Here is a 22,260-nt window from a genome sequence, read left to right as displayed (position 1 = left end):
TTAACTAAATCATATGAAGTCAAGATAGACTAAAGGATATGACAGTCTTCCCCACTAATTAAGAACAATCTTTTTCAATCAAATCTGGTAGTCTCTAAATCTTGAGGGCATGTGACGCTTACGCTGTGGTCTGGCGTTGGTATTATCAGCTTGCTCACGATGTTGTATGACATTCTCAGCTTGAGCTCTTTCTGCTGGAGATTGTTCTTCTGGTTGCCTTGGTTCTGGAGTTGCAACTGGATCTGGATTCCTATGTATTTCTGGTCGTCTAGGAATTCTGGGAACATCAAACAACTGCGTTGGTCCGAATGTAACATTTTTCGTTTTTGGACTCTGTACCAGCGTTGGGCGTAGTTGATTGATGTGCCTCTTCAGGATTCTATCAGATGAGTCGAGAACTACGAGATAGTGTCTTTTCCCAAGCCTCTTCTTTACTTGACCAAACTGCCATATGTTTTTATTATTGATGAAAAGTTTGACCTGTACCCTCTCCCCCACATATAGTGAACGTGCAGGTGAAGACTGTGTAGTTGAAGGTTGAGGTTTGTACGGGAAAATGGCATTTAGTCTTATCCTTATTTTTCTGTGCAGGTAGAGTTCCGCCGGGGACTGACCACAAGCTAGCGGTGTTGCTCTGTACCTTTGTAAAATATTTTGAATTTTGGTTTGGATTGGAGTTTGGTCAGTTGAGACTGCTTTCAGGCGATTCTTTAGTGTTTGGATTGATCTCTCGGCCAAACCGTTAGTTGCCGGATGCCCTGGAGCGATGAATTTCTGGAAAATACCGTTTGTTTTGCAGTAATTTTGAAAAATATCACTTTTGAAAATGGTAGCATTATCTGAAACGAGTACTTGAGGATATCCATGACATGAGAAAATTCCTTCTAAAAGATTAATTGTGTTCGCACTAGTAGGTGAGTCTTTGATGATTTTCACCTCCGCCCATTTAGATTTTGCATCAACACACATGAGAAAATATGTATTATCAAGCGGTCCTGCATAGTCGATATGAACCCTTTCCCAATTCTCTTGAGGTGTATCCCAGGGATGTACTGGAACTTTGGGAGGGCTGTGACGTGTGAGAGCACATTTTTCACATCCTTTGACAATACGTTCTATTTCTTTGTCGATACTGGGCCAGTAGACGTAGCGGCGGGCCAGCTGCTTCATTTTTGTAATACCTAGGTGGGTATAATGAAGTTCATTTAAGATTGATGGTCGTAAGCTTCTTGGAATAATTACACGATCTTGGCGAAATAAAATCCCGTCAACCAATGTATATTCTGTTTCATCAGACTTGTTTTTTAGATCTTTTACAATTCTTGATAAGTCTGGATCCTTTTCTGTTTCACTCCTTATTGTTGAAGCGGTTATGTGTTCATCTGACATCTCGAAAATCATTTGTTCGTATACTTGGTTGACTTCATTGGCAATGATTTCATCAACAGTCGAATTTACTTGCTGAAGTGGAGCTCTTGAGAGGCAGTCAACATTTTCATTTTCCTTGCCAGGTTTGAATTTTAATGTGTAGTTGAACCCGGATAAGTAAGATGCATATCGGAGTAAACGTCCTGATGTCATTTGAGGGAGTGCTTTGTTGTGCTGGAAAATCCGTGAAATGGGTGCATTGTCGGTTACTAGTGTGAAGTGAGTCCCAAAAAGGTAATAGTAGAAATGTGACACGCCAAAAATAATAGCGAGGCTTTCACGGTCTAATTGACTGTAATTTCTTTCAGAAACTGTAAGAGAACGAGAAGCATATGCAATGGGCTTTTCTTCTCCTTCTGTGACATGACTAAGCACGGCTGCAAGTCCTGTAAGGCTGGCGTCTGTAGTTAGTACTAGAGGGAGAGCCGGATCGAAAGGTACGAGAACTCGATCACTGCAGAGCTCTAATTTGATTTGTAAAAATGCTGCTTCACAGGATGAATTCCATTCCCATTTCATATTTTTCTGTAACAGACGTCGCAGAGGATATGTGATGTTGAAGCATCAGGGATGAAACGTGAGTAGTACGACACAAGTCCGAGTAGACGTTTGACCTCTTCAGTATTGGACGGGCGAGGCATCTGTTGGACTGCTTGAATTTTCGTTGGAGATTTACTAATTTTGTTGAACTCTACGACTCGTCCTAAATACTCAATTTTTTCTTGAAAAAATGAGCATTTGTTTCTGTTGACATGTAAATTGTAATCAGAGAGTCTCTGTAGACAGGCTTGTAAATTTTCACTGCATTCTTCAATGGTCGAACCATGCACAATAATGTCATCAAAATATGCTTCTGTCTTACGTAACCCCTTTAAGATCTGAGAGAGTATGCGGTTGAATTCTGATGGTGCAGTTTTGATGCCAAAACTGAGTCTATGTACTCTATAAGTACCTCTGTGAGTCGTCATTGTCTGTATCATGCTAGATTCTTCATCCACCTGGAGATGTAAATAGGCTTTGTAGAGGTCAAGTTTGCAAAAGTATTTTGAATTGCGCAAACTGTCAATAACATCATCAATACGCCTTATAGGATGATTTGCTTGAATTAGACGCTCGTTGACACCGCATTTGTAATCGACGCAGAGGCGGACACCACCGTCTGGTTTAGGAATGACAACCAGTGGCGATCCCCAATCGCTGGCCTCCACGGGTGAAATGATCCCTTCATTTTCCAGTGTGTCCAATTCCTTGTTCACTCGGTCGGTTAAAGCATGTGGGACATTTCGTTCCTTAACAAAAATAGGTTTTGCACCATTTCGAAGCTGTAATGACACTTTGAAGTCTGGAACGCATCCAATTTTCTCTTCAAAAATGTTGGAAAAAGACTGAAAGATTTCTTCAGGAGACTGGATTCTTTTGATTTGGGAAATTTGAGTGCTTTGATTTGTGTCTTCATTCAATTTGTTCAGTTCGATTCCTAGGGCTCTTATCCATTGACGTCCCAAGAGTGCTTCGTGTCCTGTTGGAACAATGTGGAGTTCCTCTTTGACGCAACGTCCACAGTAAGTAACATTTATTTTCACTTTCCCTTCAGGTTTGATAATATTACCTGAGTAAGTTCTGAAAGCAATGTTAGTTGTTTCCAATGGAATGTCCAATTTGAGTTTGTCGAAATCATTTTTAGCTAGAAGTGAGAATTTTGCTCCTGTGTCTACTTCGAATTGTTGTGGTTTACCATTGAGATTAACTGTGATCATGTATTTGTCTGAATCGTTATTTACTTCAAACAGATCTAGTAACTTTGGGCTTGAATTGACATTAGTTACTTTATTTAGTCCGTAATCAGAAAATTTTGATGTAGACTCTGTGGGAGAACAGCACTGGATGTAGTTGGCTGCACTGGGAGAATTGATTTTCTTCTGTTCTGCGATAAGGGTCGAAATGCACACTTTAGATATGTGTCCTTGCTTGTTACATTTGTTGCACTTGAGCTTAGATTTGTCGGTGCGGCACTCGGATGCTTGGTGATTGTCTTTTCCACACCTGAAGCAAAGATTACCAATTCCAAGAGATTTCAGATCTGGACGTTTTCGAGAGTGTGAGGAGTGACCCTGTTGCTGTCTGAAAGGTCGATTACCGGTTTGGAATTGAGATTTCCTTGCTTTATGTGAAACTTTATTCACATCGTCACATATATTGAAATTTGCATTACTTGAATGTGAACGTTTAGACAGTTCCCTGGATTCAATTTTTGATGCTTCGAGGGCGATTGCTCTGGTAAGGATTCCTTCAAAAGTAGTTTCAGTTGACTGTAGAATTTGTTCTCGTAGCCAGTCATCTCGCAAACCTCGAATAAACTGGGCTCTCAGGAAAACTTCGGCAATTGAAACTGTCTGGTCACATGAACACTTGACAGAAAATTCACACTCAGCAATATCACGTTGTAGGGAAGCCACGAATTCTGTTATTGATTGGTGTTCTTTTTGAAATACATTTAGAAAATAGTGTTGAGATACTACAACACGTTCTTCTTAGGAATCAATAACTGCTTGAATGCTGTGATAAGCTCATCATAGTTGAGACTTTTCAATTGTTTCTCGGGGCCTAGAAAAGAATTAAGATTGTTATAATGATCACTGCCGATAGAGATGCACAGTAGCTGTCCAATCTTAGTTGAGTCTGTTAGGCCTTTCATGGTGTAATAGTTTTCAAAACGTTCTAGGTAACATGTAAATTTTTCTTTCTTTGGATCATAGTTTTCAAAAGGAGCCACATTTGAGTAGTTGACCCGAGGTATCTCAGTCTGTTGATCATTCTGTTTTAAGACAGTTTCTAATACTTCTTTAATAAACTTGTTCTGGTTTTCTTGCTGTTGTCTTTGTTGTTCTTGAAAGATAGTAAGGAATTGATTGAACTGATCTGCATTCATTTTGAATACAAAATAATTTGAACACAAATTCTGAAAAATTTAGTAATCTTACATGTAATAATTCTGTTTTTCCTTCGTCGCCAAATAATTGTTGTGACTTTGAATTAGAGTTCATAATAAGCACACATTTGAAGAAACTCTTTTATTGAAAATTGTTATGATTAACTATAATAAAGTAAAATGTAAACATTGAAAAAACAATTATCATCTGTCTTGACCTTATTTGCATTATTAACTAAATCATATGAAGTCAAGATAGACTAAAGGATATGACATTTACATATAAAGAATTAATTAAATAAGAACGCTTTGCAAAGGAAACTCAACAAAAATGCACTCCTGTATTGCATTGACTTTCTGCAGGCGTTTTTAACTGTTTTTTTTTATATAATCTCGTCTAAAAAAATCTTGAACAAAATAAAATTTTAAGATTTAAAACTTCCCAAAAGTTTCTAAAAATTTCAAGACCCGTCCATCCCTATTATCACATTATTCTATGAGATTTTATCAATTTGAAATTCAAGAATGCTAGTTTATCAAGAGCTAGCAGAGTACCCGTCCTTCATACAGGGTTGGTGTACAAGTATAAAATGCTTATTGCAGTTTTACTTGGCTTTGCGTTTGCAAAGGGAGAGTACACGGTTTAAGAAAAATTGATTCTTTGAATTTACGGTATGCTATAAAATAGCACATCTACCATGGCCATAAGATCTACCACTGCACCTAAACAATAAAAAAAAGTAAATGTCTCATTGTATATCACAGCTTTTTGTTGCTAGTTGGTGCAAATTAGCTGTTGTCATAAATGCAAAAAGATTTATAGTGCTGCACCCTGTTGTATAAATGTTTAATGCTATTTAATATCATAAAACCAACTTGTGTAGTTCAGACAAAATGCTTTAATTCATTTTAAATATGAATACTCATAAGGTTAACATGGGAAACTCCAGAGCCAATGAGGTGGAGCCCAAAGGGATTTTTGAGATAAGAATATGTCTACATGTTAAACGGGAATGTGAGCTATCACCATACTAATTTTCAGCCCAATCCGACCAGTAGTTAATGCATGATTGAACTTCAAACAAATACACAAACTTTCACATATTTTCTTTTGGGCTACTTTCATTCATCTGGTAAATGAAAGTGAAAACTTAGATTTGACTTTGATATGTGACTTTCATTTTTGTCTGTTGACACCGTTTAGTATGGAGAGCTGTTATTTTCAAACCTCCAGGCAGGGTTGCAGGATATCTGTCTCGTAGAAACCAGTCTTGTTGGAAAACAGATGTTGATGAAATATCCTTGGGTGAAAAAAGTAAAATTTCTAGGGAACAAAGTAATTCAATAATCGTTGGTTTAGATTCAAGTCCTTAACTTACTTGAAGTTGTGTGTGTCTTTGTGCTTAAGTCAATAATTTAAATTTAAAAATGTGACTATAGAAAGCGACCTCCTCTATACTGTGGTATACTGTGTGGTGCAGGTCACTTTCTAAGCGGCCGAATTATACCATGGACTAAATCTGGATAAAATGATCAGCAAACATGTTTAAAATAATTACATGATTTGTTTTAAAAGATTTTTTCAAGAAACTTAAAAAGATGAGAAACACACTAAGGGAGTGGGAATGGTAAAATGTCTGAACATATTAACTTGATTAGCAGTCTAATTAACGTCCACCACTTCTCTTATAGTTCTACATGATTTATCGTATCCGCTAGTAAGCTTTCAATGAATTAATTGCAAATCTGACAGCTGGAATTGGATACAATTTTACATTTTAAGATGTTCTAGACCCAGTCGGAGGGAAAATGCCTTGGATGGCTTGGTTAAAAAATATGTCATGGCAAGGATGTTTCATGTCACACATTACTAGGCCACAATATGTCTTACTTGCTTCTGTATAATTACAAATAGCTGTAAGCTCAGAAAACCAGGATGAAACTCGCATCATAAGCTTAACCAAACCACTTCCTACACTGGACGTTTCATCAAAATATATTTTGAAATGTCCATTAAATATCTTAGCAGATTACAGTTGGTGAATAGTTTGTGACTGTGTATATTGGTTAAATTAATTAGTGTTGATTGTTTCAAGACCCAATAATCAATCAGGCCACGGTATAAACCATGTCTACAAAACAAAAACCTAGAATTATTTTTCTTAAGGTACTCAGTCATAGTAACATAAGGGGTTTCTTGATGTGCTGGATGATACTTTGTAGTTTAGCAAGAGAAAAATAAGATCACATGCTGCTTGCTGTGTTCCTGTCAATGGTTTAACCTTTTAAATGTAGAAAAACTAATTATAAAACATTTTTCAATATACCGGTATTTAACCATACTTTTAATCGCAAGATAGTTAAAGGCTAGCGCAATAACTTTTATTAATGAAATTACTAAAGGTCTAGGAATTTAAGGGTTTGTTGGGAAAGCAGATTTTCCCGAAGGAGTACATTCTGGAACTTACCCACTATACTGTTTGACAATAGTGTCTGAGAAAATATCCCAATCAATCATTACTCTAAAGTGTTTTACGCTTTAGGTGCCAGGAATTTTCCCAATTCAGAGAAGTATGAAGTATGCTATCCTAACAAACCCTTGACTTGTTAAGGAATTTGATCATAGAGTAGCGTATTGAGTTTGATAAAGATAATATGTTTCCACTCTTAATAAAATAGTTGAACTATATCAGTTGATATAAAACTTGTTGCTGTTTTATAAGTGGCAGAAGACCTCTGAACTCAGATATAAATTGAACTACAGGATAATGGAGCTTTATCGATGCTTGTAGAGTGTTTCTAGATCTCCCAGATTTGCTCGATCTATATTCACTCACAATTCACACTTTACTAGGGAAGATAAGAACAAGGCAGTGTAAACCTGTAGTACATTCTGCTTTGTTTGGCTTTAAATTAATTAAATAAAAACCTGCTGTCTAACCTGTCGTGAAGATTGGTATTCTTTGGTTGGTTACACATTTCCTCTTATGAAACTCCATATCCCGGACATTGACTTGAAGTTATTTTCATCGTCTAATACCATTTTAAGTCTTTCTTGATTTAATTTAAGGTTCAATGAAGGTTCCATGTAGCGAGAAGAAGGTCTAAAAATTCACTGAGAACATTCACTTCACTCATCACTACCCTAAATCACTAAATTACTGAGTCATCACACTGTGGCGAGGGGATGAGTGTCTCGTAAACCAAGTTTTGTTTCCTCAGTGCCTCTATTTTCTATGTTTCATTTTCTTCAACCCATGCGTGGAGAAGAACTTTTTCCATCAACCAAAAGAAACAGAATGCTGCCAATCAAAGAGGTTTCGTAGATCGTGAGGTAGACAGCAGGTATTTACCAACTATATTTTACAATTAACTGAGAGATAACAAATATAAACGCTTCTATTCGCTGGTTACTTTGAGAAAAATGTCTTCCCCCAACCTTCTGAGTCAAGTCATGAAAGTTTACTTAGGCTAAAATAGTTTTAGCTAAAATTTTAATAATGATATTACATTCTTTGTCATTATGTCCATTTCTATAATCATAAAAAAACCTCATAAATAGTTATAAGCCTTATTTTTAAAAGTATAAATATTTCAACTTGTAAAATTTATCTTGAACCATCAATTGTTTGCAGATTGGTTTAAAATCGTTTGTTAGTATTTTATCATATGAATGTTATCTTTTTTTAAACAAGAAAGTTTCATTTCGTAAACTCAGAATTAGAGTTAAACCCACTATTTAGTTATTATATTGTTATCACAAAAATATGATATTAAAAGCACGTAACGTTTCTTTTAGATTTCATTAAAACTACCAAAGATTACACCAGCTAGCTTGTAATCTTTGGTACTACGTACGGTAATTTTATATCACTTTCTATTTGATTCATATTTGCTTTATTTCAAAGAAAGTGTATGTTATTACCATATAAATTGTGTAAAAGAAATATAAAATGTGAATAATCATGCAAAGTTATTTGATTGCACAATAATTCTGCAATGTGTTTGGAAATCAAGTGTTATACTTACCAAAAGTTGATTCCCAGAGCGAAAGGGTTAAATAATGGGCCTATTAGTAGTTTTTGAATTTTTTTCAAAAAATAGGCCTACTAATTTGTTTTATATTAAATGATAAATATATTTATAATTACAAACAATGCCTTGAAAACAAAGCAATTCCTTGAAAATAACCACTTTAAAATGTACTGTACATCAAATTACGTTCATACATTTAATGAATTATTGCGAAAATTATTTTCATAACAGTATGTTAAAACGTTTCATGGTCCTTATTTTGGATTGAAAACAAAATAATATATTTTGAATTAAAATATTAAAACACAGACAACTTTAGAAGGATTCAAGCCAAAAAGCACGTGTGAGTTCCTCTAGAGTGTATACGTTAAACGCAGAAATCAAGTTCTATATTGTATAAATCAAATAAAATATAAGTAAAACCATCCCCCTGTTCAAAAGGAAATCTTTTCACGGATTACCAGGATTTAAAAATAACTCGCTTAAGGGCACTGATGAAACAGCCTCAGCTGTTGCTGGTTGGTGTACGTAAACTTGTGTTTATCAGATGTTGTTTTAGACTCTGAACCAATCTAAAACTCATCTCTCGCCGTTAGTCCCCTTTCCCGTTGTGAGCATGGATTGAAGAAACTCGTCCAATAAATTTGCAAGCTTTTTACGCTTAAAGCGCAATGACTCGTTGATGACGTCTGTTAAGACCTTAGCACGAATTTCGACACTCCCCTTCAAGTGTTCCAGATGACCAAATAAAGGGGCGTAATCTACACACACAAAACATACAACATTTTTAAAGAATACGGTCCATAAATAGACAAGATTAATGGCAAAGATTCATACAAACCTCATTAACTGTAACAAAGTTGTCAATGATTGAGCAATCACTGTCTGGAGAGATCACTGTTCCAAATAGAAATAAAAACAGTTTTTTCCTTCAAGTAATGATTATAATAGAAATTAAAGTAACTTAAACTTACTTGAGCTGGCAGAAAAATAAGGTACTAAGCTAGAAAATTACCAGAATTATGTTCTGAAGAAAGTCTAGTATGTTGTTAATTTTTTCAAGCAAAAACAGTGAGCTGCTGAAATTACTATTCTAATAACCAATAAAGATTACAGTAGATGAGGTTTGGTTCAATCTTTCCAATGGAACTCATAACGATAAACAGCAACCATTGTCATCAAACAATGAATAAAAGTGATAATATTTATAGTCTTATTCCAATATATTTTTTTAGTATGAACACAAGCATAATAATGTGTAGGTAGAGATGCAAAGCTATGTTAAGCAACAAAAGTTGGTATATTATTTGTGATTTTTAACAGGCACAACATTTTCTCTAAATCTTAAATAATTGGGAACTAGCCTACTTGCATTCGTGTTTCTGTGAGATTTACAAATTGTTCCACAACTTTTGCTGGAGGCAAAAAAGTTAATACTTTATCTGTAGTAACAGTAAGAGTTGTAAATTTATCACCCTAATTATAAAATTATAATTTTCATAAAATGGACAAGAGCACTTATATGGTGATGATTTTTGTTTAAAATATGACAAATTTAGACCTGTTAAACAAAAATACCTGAAATTACATGCAAATTTTGAACATAATGTTGCTATAATTCAAACAAAATGTTTAATGTACTTTCTAAAAATTCTTCTTCAAAATGGGTTAACTTATTTGTCATTTGTGGCACTGGGTTTGGATAAAAGTTTTAATATTACTTTAGGAGATTATTGTTATCTCCAATATTAAATATTCCAAATAGCCAAAGTTGTAACACTGTACTCATTTACAGAAATTCAAAATATTATTAAATATACTGTATAGAAGAACTTTTATACAGTTATTCTATGAAACTCTTAAATGCAAGGAATAAAAGAATATGAATTGTGAATCTGCTTTGAATGGAGTAGTCCAATAGACCTAAATTATATTTCTGTTTGAAATGATTTCATTTTTTAATGATTGAGAGTAATATTGGTCATATTAAATATATCAATATTTAATGCAATCAAAATTATAGTTAATGTAAATAGACAATTTTTTAAGCATAGAATTTAAACATTGGTAGGTAGTTATTATTGCATCTTTATATTTTGTAGTTTCAAGCTAGTTTAGGCTTCAGTGTAAGATGATTAGGCTATTTCAATAATTTATTAACCCTTTGATCGTAGCATAAATTTGCTAAAACCTAAACAAATGTACCTACTTAAAAAGTTGTGAAAAGAGAACTATTACTGAGAAGAGAACTATTAATTTCTTGTTTTGAATACCTCAAGGCGAAAACGTAAATGGGAATGAAATTACAAGGACCGCTTCTTAGATCTGTCAAATGTTATAAAAGCATATTTTTGAGGTTAGGAGTTAGAACGAGGAGACATACGTTCTTTGTTTGCGCAATATATTTGCAGGTACCATTGCTAAGTGTAGTAATAATATTTAAACATGAAGTGAACAAAACAGAAAGTTGACATGGACTATTTTACTTCAAAACTAACTAAAATCAACATGCAGCTATTTTTTTTATAAAACTGTGGGCTTAGCTAAAAAGTTTAACACCAACTGCAAATAAGTTAGTTACAAACAAAAATCCTTTCTTTCTTTATATATCTCAATCAAACAATCAAATAAATCTTTATCCAACACAGACAAAGAAAGAGTACATGAATGAGTCATAGTTATTTTAAAATGTTTAGTCTAGTAATAGAACTAAAATATACCGGTACAAGAATATTTACTGCAATTTCTTATACACAAAATTGTACTTCTGTAAAATATTGCAAATTTGGATTTTTGAATGAAGACGGCAGACAGGATAGGGTAGGAAAGTAGAATCATGCATCATTGATTATACAATTAACACTGTAATCAGTGCATATATTAAATGAATAATATGACATACCCTACTTTATTGGATTGTTAGGATCATAGTTTACTGGTCAAAGACAACAAATTATTCAATTGAATTTAATTTATGTTTTAGAGGTTTTAGAACATAAATGAATATTGCATTCATGGCCAAATTGTACAGAAAGGCTGTTTGTATTTGGAGATAATATTTATAAACTGTAAACTAAAAAAAAGCTTTATCTAAAACTGTTTTGTACATACCAAAAAGTACCTATCATCGTTTTGGGAGCTTTATTTTGAAGCAATCACCCATCATGCCACTTAACTATAAAAAAAAACTTAACTTAAAAAAAGCTCAAAGCTCATTTTTTTTAACTCAACTCGGCTCAAATCCACTACTTGCACACCCCTAACAAAAAGGCTATTTTTATGGCTGGTTGGGTGGTTCTTTATCAGTTAGTTACAAAAGGAAATTTTTATAACTTTGAAAGTTAGATAAGCTATTAATTATGTTCATAATATGTTACGTAGCAATAAGCAGCTGTTTACACATGCATGGACTATAAATGTTAATTCACACAATTTAACAAACCCATAATTGTCACTTAAATACTATAAAAACTACTTTTGTTTAAACAAAATAAAATTCTATACTCACTTATTCCAGGCCTCCTCACTTCTCTATAAGCTAAGGAACGTATGTTGAGATTGTGTCGCCGGATTTCCACTAGTTCGGATTTAGACAAGGCCAGTTCGCTCGGCTGCTTAATAACGCTAAGTCCCGGAGGTGACCTAGGAGGGGAGATATGGTGGGGATGCCAGTCTATGGTGGGACTCTCTTCTTCAAGGAGAGAAGGGGTGAGTGGAGGAGGCCCCAGGGAGGGGGGAGCGTAGGGAGGGAGATGAGGAGTAGGGGTAGGACACTCGTCGTACGGCTGAAGGGGAGGAGGAGACGGGGACCGAGCGCGGCTATCTTCACTGCCTAAACTATTTAGTTCATCTGCAAACACAAGAGAGACAAGAAAACCTTGATTGAAATTAAAACCTTTGTGAAGAAACCGAGCTGAAGAGCTCCTACTACCATGCATGTGCCAATGAACTTGGCTAGGCAACTTACATTGATGCAATGTTCTGCCTAGGTTTGATGGAACATTGTAAGTTATGTCAAATTCAATTAACTTTATCTTTTAAATATGGTGTTATCAGCTGAAAAAAGAAAGCTACGATCTGAAGTACAAATTAACTTGTCAAGTTATAAAAATTAACATAAAAAATGTTAAGTAAAAGCCTAAGAATCTTAATAAATATCATCCCTAATCTTTCAATAACTGATGTACCAAACTTATTTAAAATATCATCCCTATATGTACGACTCAAATACTTTTTAATCTAACACTAGAGAAAGTTGGAAACGTGTACTAAATCAGATACGTCACAATCCACATGTGATCGGCACTTACCGATTTCTCCGTTGACAGCTACAGCTGGTGTGAGCGGGGGTGGTAAGCTGAGGTTGGTGGCTGGTGGAGGTGTAGGTGGGGGCGTAGGAGGTGGGGCTACAGGTCGCCGCACCATCACGTCCCGAGGTATTGGCCCTGGCTTGCGCTTGTTGGATGGACGTGGACTAAGCGGTTCGGCTCCCCCTCGCTTGGAGCCGGACCTGTGAGGTGAGCCGCTCGACACCAAGTCTATATCTGCCTCGTCCACCATCATCCTCTGCAAAAAAGCATCCAAATTTCAATCAAAACTTTGCACCAATAGATTTACAAGAATTGAGAAGAGACCTATACATGGATGGCATGTGGACACAATGAATGTAAAATTAAAACATTAACAGGAAAGAGATTGATTAAAATGTCTTTCTGGTCACTGTTAAACCTGACTAAGTGGTTAATTTGTAACTCTAAATCTTTCTTCCGGCTGCAAATGCTGTCAGTAGTAAAATATTTATTACATTTGGTGTAAGGATTTAGTTTTTCCCCAACCCTTTTGATCCCTATCGTGATAAACCCACAACTCAATATATATAAGGATATTTAAGGCCCTTGTGCCCTATGTTATGTATTTTCTAGACGTTTTCACACAAAATTTGAGGGTTTTGTAAAAGTATACTAGATTTATTTGGTTATTTTGATGGGCCACATGAATTTTACAATCAAGTGGACTGGTTTGTAATATTCAATTTATGTTTTAAAATAAATTGATGACAAATTTCCTTTAGTGAAGACATATTTCAAATGTTACCTTATCAATTTTGAAGGGGTTGCCAAACATGTGTTGACGCACTGGTGTTGATTCCACCTCTCGTAGAGGAGATGGCATCCTCTTGAGATACTCTTGGTAGTTACCCATCTGACTTACAGGCATACTGTGCATATAGTCTGAAACAGGTTCGTTTTACAACTTTCATAACTTTCTTGATTAGCACAACTCAACATGTCTATAAAAATTTGATTAATTGTGACCACGAGTACTTTCGACAATTGCACCATGACCACGAGTCATTTAGACCATTGCGCCGTGACCACGAGGTCACAATATTGTGTTAGGTAGCAATATTGCTCTACACATGTCAAAATGTAGGATTTATTAAGCTAAACTGCTTTTCTACTCATAACCAATTCAGGCCGTTAAACTCTACACAGTTTTTAAAACGCAATGAGTGATAGCCTGTTTCAATACCTAAGGTATTTTATTAATGATACTGATTTTTACAGTTAAATTACACCAGATATGACATTATTTAGTCACAACGTTTTTTGGTCACAACCTGAACATATTTTTACCCATTATTGGTTTTTATAGATCAGTGCCATAAACGGTAAAAATTTATTTTTTTTGTCTTTTTATCGAATTTCCCTATAGGGAAGTAGCTATTACCATAGGTCTCATGGCCTGGGACCGATTTACTTTTTCATTTTGATGTCCCCAGAGGCCAAAAACACCATTTGTTTGAATTGTTATATTATTATGTGTCCGTCCAGACGATAATTTGAGTAATTTTTGTCCGATTTTGATGAAATTTGTTTTGAAGGTGTAAGGCGGGATAAACTTAAATGAGTTCGCAAACCAACTGATCAGACCATGGGAACGGGGTTTAACGGGGGGGGGGGGGGGGGGGGGTTTTATGGGGTGAAAATTGGTTTTTCTCATTTTTGACACTCAAAACAAAAAATTCCCAATTTCTCTATAGACCTTCTTAAAGAGCTTAAAAAACAAATCAACAAATTAAGTTTATCAAAGTGTTTTTGTACGGTTATTGGTTACGAAGAAAACTCAAAAAAATTTAAATTTAAAATTTCCATGTTATTCTTATGTAGAATATTGTAAAATGTTGTAGTTTGCTAGGTTTATATTTTGATCAAACTTGGCAAATATATTGATTTTATACTAAGCTATAATTATTTTACTTAAAAACACACTTTTTTTAGTTTCATTGTACGGTAGCAGCAAACCTAGGTACTCGTTAAACCTAATGTTATAAATAGATTAATTGAAAATCAATTCAGGCAAATGGAAATTCGCTTAGATGGCAGGTTTGCTGCGGTGGGGGTATTTGGTAATTGCAATACTCAAGACTTTTAAAACAAACCCTTTTTGCAGAAGAAAAAATCCCGTCCTGTCCCAAAAATCGGGAAGGAAATAAAATTCCCGCCCCGTCCCGAACTAAAAATTCAATCCCGTCCATCCCTACTTTAAAGAAAATTCATGTTTCAGAATGCTTACACAATCAAGAAATTTTCTTTTGGTGCAAAATCAGGCTCTCTAACTTATTAGCAATGTCTTTTAAATAAAGTAGAAATTCCATCTATATGGACCAACACTAATTATTCATTCAAGTGAAACGTGGTCGAATGAGGTGCTGCCAGAGTGAACTACTGTCAATACTCTTATGTTTTACCTATAGGTTATAATTTTATGTAAAAGAGACTACAGTTTACAGTAAGATGTCTTTCAAGTTGTTTCCTGTTTAAAAAGTTAGCTTGAATGGAAAAATCTGTAACTAAGATCTGTACACTCCATTCGGTGGCACAATACAATCATTTTCATTCAGAAGCTTACTAAAACATTATCATGTGAACTAGTTATAGTTAACTACTAGTTACTCTCCACTGTAAAATCCATTAGTTTCTTGACAGTTAATGTGTACCTTCATCTAGCATCTTAGTATGTTTGAAGGCGGGTTGTAGGAAGTTGGCTCTCATTCTGACGACCTGGTCTATGAGGTTGCGTCGCGGGATGTCGAAGGGGTTGCGCAGACTCTGCCCTCCTACGCGGTGTTGATGCTGTCTGTTGCGCACAACGCCGACCACAAACCCTCCAAACTCGTTCAACTGCTCCTTCATTGACGTGAACTTGTCTGTGTACATACATGATGTTGAGTAATAACAATGGAGTAGGCCTGGTTGTCAAATTACAGTATTAATATATCAAACTTGCGGCAGTTTATTAACAAATTCTTTTGATTGGAGGTGGTGGTTTTTGGTGAGTCGGTGACCTGGTCAGTAATGCCTTGGACTGTTCAACCAAAGCAGCCTGGGTTTGTGTCCTGTTGCTGCAAACATGATATGTTCCAGGCACAGACAAATATAAAGTTAAAGGTCGCAAACCTCTAAATAAAGTTAAAGTAATTGTTCAAGAGAAATGGGAAGGTCAAATATACATGATTGTAAGAGATAAACTGAATTGTATTTTCCAAAAGCATTCTAAATTGTCCTTATTTGTCTAATTTGTCATTACAACTAGACAGTATAAGAGTACATATGATGCTACTACCTTGCAACAGTGGGTGGGAGATGAGTTCTCTCTTGAGCACAGACCTCGGCACCACGCGGATCCCCTCGTTTACACTACCCGCAACCGAGCCCTTGCTTCCTGGCAGCGGCTGCTTGCTGCTCACCTCACTACACAGTCTGTCGTACTCTATCTTGGCCTGGTTCTTGAGCCGCTTCAGATAGTTGAGCACAGAATAGCTAAGAGAGTTCTCCATAGTGTCTGGCACCAGAGTCTGCGGCAGGTTTGACTGGGGACTGCACATACGAGCCAGTGCACGTCGCAGCGGCTAAACAAACCAGAATTGTATTTTGAGTGCTGTTTACATATCAAACCTTTTGGAAAGTTCCAAAATATTTCTGCACTAGACTGTGTTGTGATTTATAACCATTATTGAGGGGAAATTTATATTGTTGGTACCTAGCATAAATGTCTTTGAAGTATTAAATAGCCCCAAAAAGACGAGGGTTGGGTAGAACCTTAAGCCCGTTTCTAAACATTTGTTAAAAATATAGGAACAGAATTTAAAAAGTTTGAGTGTTAACTTACTCAAAAACACTTTTTCCTCTAATTTGTTCTCAGATACTTCAAATCTTACAAAGAGGATTTTGTGTTAAAATTAGATAGTAAGTTCAAGCTAGTTATGGGATTTATGAGTAGGGATGGACGGGTCCCGAAATTTCGGGAATTTTTCGGGAAAAAAATATTCCCGATTATCGGAACGGGATTACATTTGATTCGGGAATTTTTCGGGACGGGATTTGGTTCGATCGTCGGCGATTTTACCGCTTCGCGAGTGCCGATGACACCGCTATTGCGAGCGATAGGTCCGCGAACGCAGGAGACGAAGTCATTTCGACGATCGCGCCGTGACCGTTGAGTCCTACCGACGATCGCGCCGTGACCGCGAGTCATATCGACGATCGCGCCGTGACCGCGAGTCATATCGACGATCGCGCCGTGACCGCGGAGTCATACCGACGATCGCGCCGTGTTAAAAGAGCTTAAAAACTACGACAAAAGATACCGTGTAAAAGAGCTACGAGTTTTGATCACGGGGGAAAAATGTGGGTGTCTAACCGGAAGCGATATGGACTAGTGGTTGGAACAAATTCCAACACTAGAGATTATACAGTCAACATCGATGGGAAATTGCATAGAAGGAAAGGAATTATAGTCTTTTTAGTTCCCACCAACAATAGATTCCAAAGACATGAACAGAGAAAATAAATTTTAACCCTAGGACTGGACGGCGGTTAGATCTGTGCGCTTTGTGCGTCCGGACTTTTTTTTTCAAACGCTTACTACGCAATGAAAATGATACAGAAGCGTAATAATTTTGATACCGTTGGAAAGAGGAGATTCTGAACTTTTATTTTCATATAAAAACGAACCTTGGTAGCACTAACAGATCAATATAATTGCTATTATAATTTGAACAATATTTTGTGCGCCTAACATTTTCGAGCCACGATCGACAAACTCTTGTAAAACACGTTTTCTTGAAAAAAATCTACAAGTCTTAATTTTGGCGTAAACAGTAAGTGGTTGGTACCATTGGAAAGAACTTGAACTGTTTTCTATTTTCGTATAGAGAACTTAGTCATACGACGTTAGGATGTCTGAAAAATATTTTTTTCAAAACAGCTGTTTTGTCAGAAACGGCGGTTTCTAAATCACGAATAAATATGTTGATAATTGACATTTGAAGCTACGTTCTATGTTTTGGTGCCTTTCAGTATTGAGATTCAGGTGACACATTAGTTGTAACTGGAAAAACAAGTTGTTTGCGTTCTGCTTGCCGGAATCTAAATAAGGTTTTCAGTGCGGCTATATTTATTATCTATGCTAATTTTCATCAGAGATTAGTGTTTTAGTGTAAAAGAAGTGTATTGTCAGGAGGTGTATGAGTTAGTAGTTTCATTTTTCTACGTCATTAGATTTTTGTTGACACTTCTAACCGCAGTAAACTCATTTTTAGGCCAGGAATAAACTATTTACTACATTTGAAGAAAATCGTCGGAGCCGTTTTCGTGATCTTGGTGCAAGCAAGCATACATACATACAAGCAAACATTGCTCGTATTAGAGTATAGGATTGTTCCCCAAAGCTGAATAACGAGCGACGCTGCGACATTGTCGCGGACACGAAACGCCGAGAAACGCGGGCCTGCGGACACATTTACGGAGTCATAACGACGATCGCGCCGGGGCCGCGATTATTGGACTGACGATCGCACCGTGACCGCGAGTCATAACGACGATCGGGCAGTCATGCCGTGACCGCGGAGTCATAACGACGATCGCGCCGTGACCGCGAAGTCCTACCAACGATCGCGCCGTGACCGCGAAGTCCTACCGACGATCGCGCCGTGACCGCGAAGTCCTACCGACGATCACGCTGTGACCACGAGTCATACCGACGATCACGCCGTGACCGCGAGTCATACCGACGATCGCGCCGTGACCGCGGAGTCATAACGACGATCGCGCCGTGACCGCGAAGTCCTACCGACGATCGCGCCGCGACCGCGAAGTCCTACCGACGATCGCGCCGTGACCGCGAAGTCCTACCGACGATCGCGCCGTGACCGCGAAGTCCTACCGACGATCACGCCGTGACCGCGAAGTCCTACCGACGATCACGCTGTGACCACGAGTCATACCGACGATCACGCCGTGACCGCGAGTCATACCGACGATCGCGCCGTGACCGCGAGTCATGACGACGATCGCACCGTGACCGTGGAGTCATACCGACGATAACCCCGTGACCGCGGAGTCCTACCGACGATCGCGCTGTGACCGCAGAGTCCTACCGACGATCGCGCCGTGACCGCGGAGTCATACTGACGATCATGCCGTGTTGGCGGAGTCATGCTGACGATCGAGCCGTGGCCGCGAGTCATACCGACGATCGAGCCGTGACCGCGAGTCATACCGACGATCGCACCGTGACCGCGAGTCATGACGACGATCGCACCGTGACCGTGGAGTCATACCGACGATAACCCCGTGACCGCGGAGTCATACCGACGATCGCGCCGTGACCGCGAGTCATGACGACGATCGCGCCGTGACCGTGAGTTCTACAGACGATCACCCCGTGACCCGCGAGTCACAAGTTTCTATAGGTACCTGTAAATTGTTACCCATTTTTTGGTTTTTATAGATCAGTGCCACAAATGGGAAAAATTGATTTTGTATGTCTTTTTTGGTAACTGCAATACAGTACTTTTTTTTAAGCACAGAAAAAAATCCTGTCCCATCCCGTCCCGAAAATTGGGAAGGAAATAAAAATCCCGTCCCGTCCCATCCCGAACTAAAATTTCAATCCCGTCCATCCCTAGTGTGTTTATATAAAGAAACTATAGTACATTTAAAGTTTTACTTCTGAAGACCTTGTTAACACTTGTTAAGGTATGTGTATATATATACGTATTTAAAAAAAGGTAAATTTAAATAACCTGATTATGCCTACCCCTTAATAGTTTTTTAGTTTTTTGTTTTAAAAGTAGGCTATACAAGTTATTGAAATTTACTTATTTTATTTAACTATATTACTAGTAGCCCTAAAGAGTGAATATATATATATATATATATATATATATATATATATACACCGGTATATAAGTCATTATTTAGCTTTTTAGTTTTAGCGCTTGCGGACACATTTTGAGGTTTACACAGGCCGTTGCAGACACGTAGGAACCATTCTGCTTTGGGGGGATTGTTAACCATGGTTTCTAAAATAGTTCACAAGTGTTGTTATACTGACACCGACACATTTTTTAAATGGAATACCTAGGCTAAGACAATCAAACCACAAAACTTACCCCAGCGTAATATAGTGGCATTGTCCGCAAGTAGTTGGCAAACTGGTTTCGCCACTCAGGCGTCGGCTTCTGTCGGTGAACTTTGAACAGATCATCAAGCAGTGGCAGTAATGCTGGGTAGTTGTACGGCATAACAAACAAGTTTACACACGTCAGGTTGGTCGAAGCTTTCAAATAACCAAACGGATGTCCTACGTCCGAGTTGCGGTAACTGTTGGGCACAAACACCTGGGAAAAAGTTCCAAAGTTTAGTAGGATAAATGTTTTGTTCAAAGTGTGGAATATTCCCGGACAATAGGTTTTTAAGTGAGGGCTCTAGGAAGAAAGGACAGCGACCCTGGCCATAAGTGTCAATGCCAGTCTGCATACGATTGATGTTGCATAACAAGAGTTTAATGACATTAGAGCCTACTTTAAGATTGGCCACATGGGATTAAATTTCAGTTACAATAGTTCTCATGCTGATTCATGTCTCATATTGTCAACGTTTAGGGAACATGATTGCTGTTTAATAATCCTGATTATAGGTACCTTTAAAAATTATATAAAAATAATTTGAAAGTTTGCTACGCACAGAAAAGCTTTCTATATGTCTATTTATTATTGTTGGCTGGCTCATTAAGAGATTTACAAAATTCCTTTGGCTATTAACTTAGCCCACATTGAACTCTATTTCTTTTTAAAGATCATTCCTAACTTGTGTTTTATTTATTTGTCTCATGTGGTAAGTCCTAATTTTAATCTTATAATAGATGAATTATTTTAAGAATAAACAGGTTTAGTAAGTTACGATATAAGATTTATTAAGAGAATTACAAATATACTGGTTGAATTCTATGGAACTAACAATGGTAACTTACAAAAGTGGATGAAAAGATTCTAGTATAGTTACATGTGTTTGTTTCTTCAATTATAAGTGATTAACACACAAATAAATAAAATTTAAGCTCTTTAATCTCAGGGAGGGGTGGTCAAGCCGGTTCAAATGGTATATTAGGCTTTAACTTAACAGACAATTTAATTGTTGCTCTTAAACAGGCTAAGTTTATTAAGACATATATTGTAATATATCAATAACAATGAAATAAATAGATGGCATGAACACTATCAAGAAATCCTGAATGTGGCAGGAGGTATAGAAGTGAATGAGAATTACGAAGAAATAGGGAACAAATATTAATCCCCGATCCCAGAATATCAGAAGAACCACCAGGGTTAGATGAAATATAGGAGGCAGTACGAGAATTAAAACCCGGAATAGAGCCTGGCATCGATAACATCCCAGCTAAAGCCCTTGAAAGTAGAACCAGTTCTATCAGCCCGCATTTTACATCCTCATTTTGCGTCATTGTGTTTCTTTTGACAAACCCTTCAAAATGAAAGGTCACTCAATAGGGGTTGCTATTTGAAAAAAATAAGTCACCCCCTACCCCCTACCCTGTTAGGGGGGTTAAAAATATTGTTGATGTAAAAAAATACCTTTGTTAAGAATCAACGCCACAAACAGAATATTTCTGTACATTTCAGTTTAAAAAATACAGATTTGTTTAAAGACTTAATTTACACACTGTATATAAATATATATATATGAATTTGAACGGATGGTGTTTTTGGCCCCTGGGGACCTCAAAACAAAAAAATAAATCGGTCCTGGGTCCAGGTCTTACCATGAGACCTACGGTAATAGCTTATTCCCTATATGGGAAATTTTATAATAAAAACTTAACTTAGAATCTTTAACTCAAACGTTAAGTCTGTCCTCCTTTTTGGCTGTGAGACATGGAAGGTGACAAACACGAGCACATGCAAACTGCAGACTTGGGTTAATAAATGTTTACGAGCCATTCTCAGGGTGTGGTGGCCTGAAGTCATCTCTAATGAAGCTTTGTGGGCCAGAACCAACCAGGAGCATATTGCTATTCAAAGAAATAGGAGAAAATGGAGATGGATTGGGCATATTCATCGGCAACCACAAGATACAGTAGCAAGACAAGCCCTGGAATGGAATCCACAGGGAAATAGAAGAAGAGGGAGACCAAGAACCACGTGGAGGCGGACTGTGGAGAAGGAGTTACATAGTCAGGGCATGTCATGGGCTAGGGCAAAGGAGCTGGCCAACCAAAGGGACCGCTGGAGAGTGTTCGAGGCCCTATGCTCACCCTAGGAGCGCAAGGAAATAAGTCAATATGTCAATGTCCAAATAAAGATGCAAAATGATTTCACTGAATTTAATGTAATAAAATAAGATTTAGGGATTAAATTTAGAATAACGGTCCAATTTGAAGTATGTAGATCTTGATAAACTTAAGTTATAATTAGGCCTATTAGGCTATGCTGATTTAAAATGTCCAATGAAAATTTGTCCTTAGTTATAACAAAATGGATGATGGTTACGAATTTGGAGTATCTG

The 22,260-nt window shown here is 37.0% G+C and overlaps 3 protein-coding genes across 3 annotated transcripts in view; all 3 read right to left on the bottom strand.

Moving 5' to 3' along the window:
- Positions 1-78: 78 nt before the first annotated feature.
- On the bottom strand, positions 79-1,947 carry LOC128989062 (uncharacterized protein K02A2.6-like). The gene has a single exon (XM_054410917.1). The coding sequence runs from the start codon at positions 1,945-1,947 to the stop codon at positions 79-81; it is 1,869 nt and encodes a 622-aa protein (XP_054266892.1).
- LOC128989061 (uncharacterized protein K02A2.6-like) lies at positions 1,944-4,357 on the bottom strand. The gene is made up of 2 exons (XM_054410916.1): positions 4,217-4,357; positions 1,944-3,821 (listed from the first exon to the last, which is right to left on the bottom strand). Exons 1-2 carry the CDS (start codon positions 4,355-4,357, stop codon positions 1,944-1,946), a joined length of 2,019 nt encoding a protein of 672 aa, XP_054266891.1.
- Positions 4,358-8,470: 4,113 nt separating this feature from the next.
- LOC128990468 (integrator complex subunit 6) overlaps positions 8,471-22,260 on the bottom strand; it is a 32,760-nt gene continuing 18,970 nt past the window's right edge. The window contains exons 9-15 of the mRNA XM_054412840.1: positions 19,851-20,078; positions 16,019-16,304; positions 15,393-15,602; positions 13,487-13,623; positions 12,703-12,958; positions 11,901-12,242; positions 8,471-9,153 (exon numbers count right to left, since the gene is read on the bottom strand). Of these exons, the coding sequence (XP_054268815.1) occupies positions 8,972-9,153; positions 11,901-12,242; positions 12,703-12,958; positions 13,487-13,623; positions 15,393-15,602; positions 16,019-16,304; positions 19,851-20,078 (1,641 nt within the window). The 3' untranslated portion in view covers positions 8,471-8,971. The remainder of the gene's footprint in view (positions 9,154-11,900; positions 12,243-12,702; positions 12,959-13,486; positions 13,624-15,392; positions 15,603-16,018; positions 16,305-19,850; positions 20,079-22,260) is intronic.

The sequence above is a fragment of the Macrosteles quadrilineatus genome, unplaced genomic scaffold (assembly GCF_028750875.1).
Source record: "Macrosteles quadrilineatus isolate MER2022 unplaced genomic scaffold, UCM_ALF_1.0 Scaffold_3__2_contigs__length_128488019, whole genome shotgun sequence".
Taxonomy (NCBI): Eukaryota; Metazoa; Arthropoda; class Insecta; order Hemiptera; family Cicadellidae; genus Macrosteles; species Macrosteles quadrilineatus.
Note: the sequence above shows the minus strand (reverse complement) of the source record. Positions and strands in the feature narration are given on the sequence as shown.

Bases quoted from the DNA above. Each gene is read 5' to 3' on its own strand.
- LOC128989062 (XM_054410917.1), bottom strand. From the start codon at position 1,947: ATGAAATGGGAATGGAATTCATCCTGTGAAGCAGCATTTTTACAAATC.
- LOC128989061 (XM_054410916.1), bottom strand. From the start codon at position 4,357: ATGAATGCAGATCAGTTCAATCAATTCCTTACTATCTTTCAAGAACAA. The intron at 3,822-4,216 runs GTCAACTACTCA...TCATGTGACCAG, and splicing joins AACAGACTGAGATACCTCGG to ACAGTTTCAATTGCCGAAGT.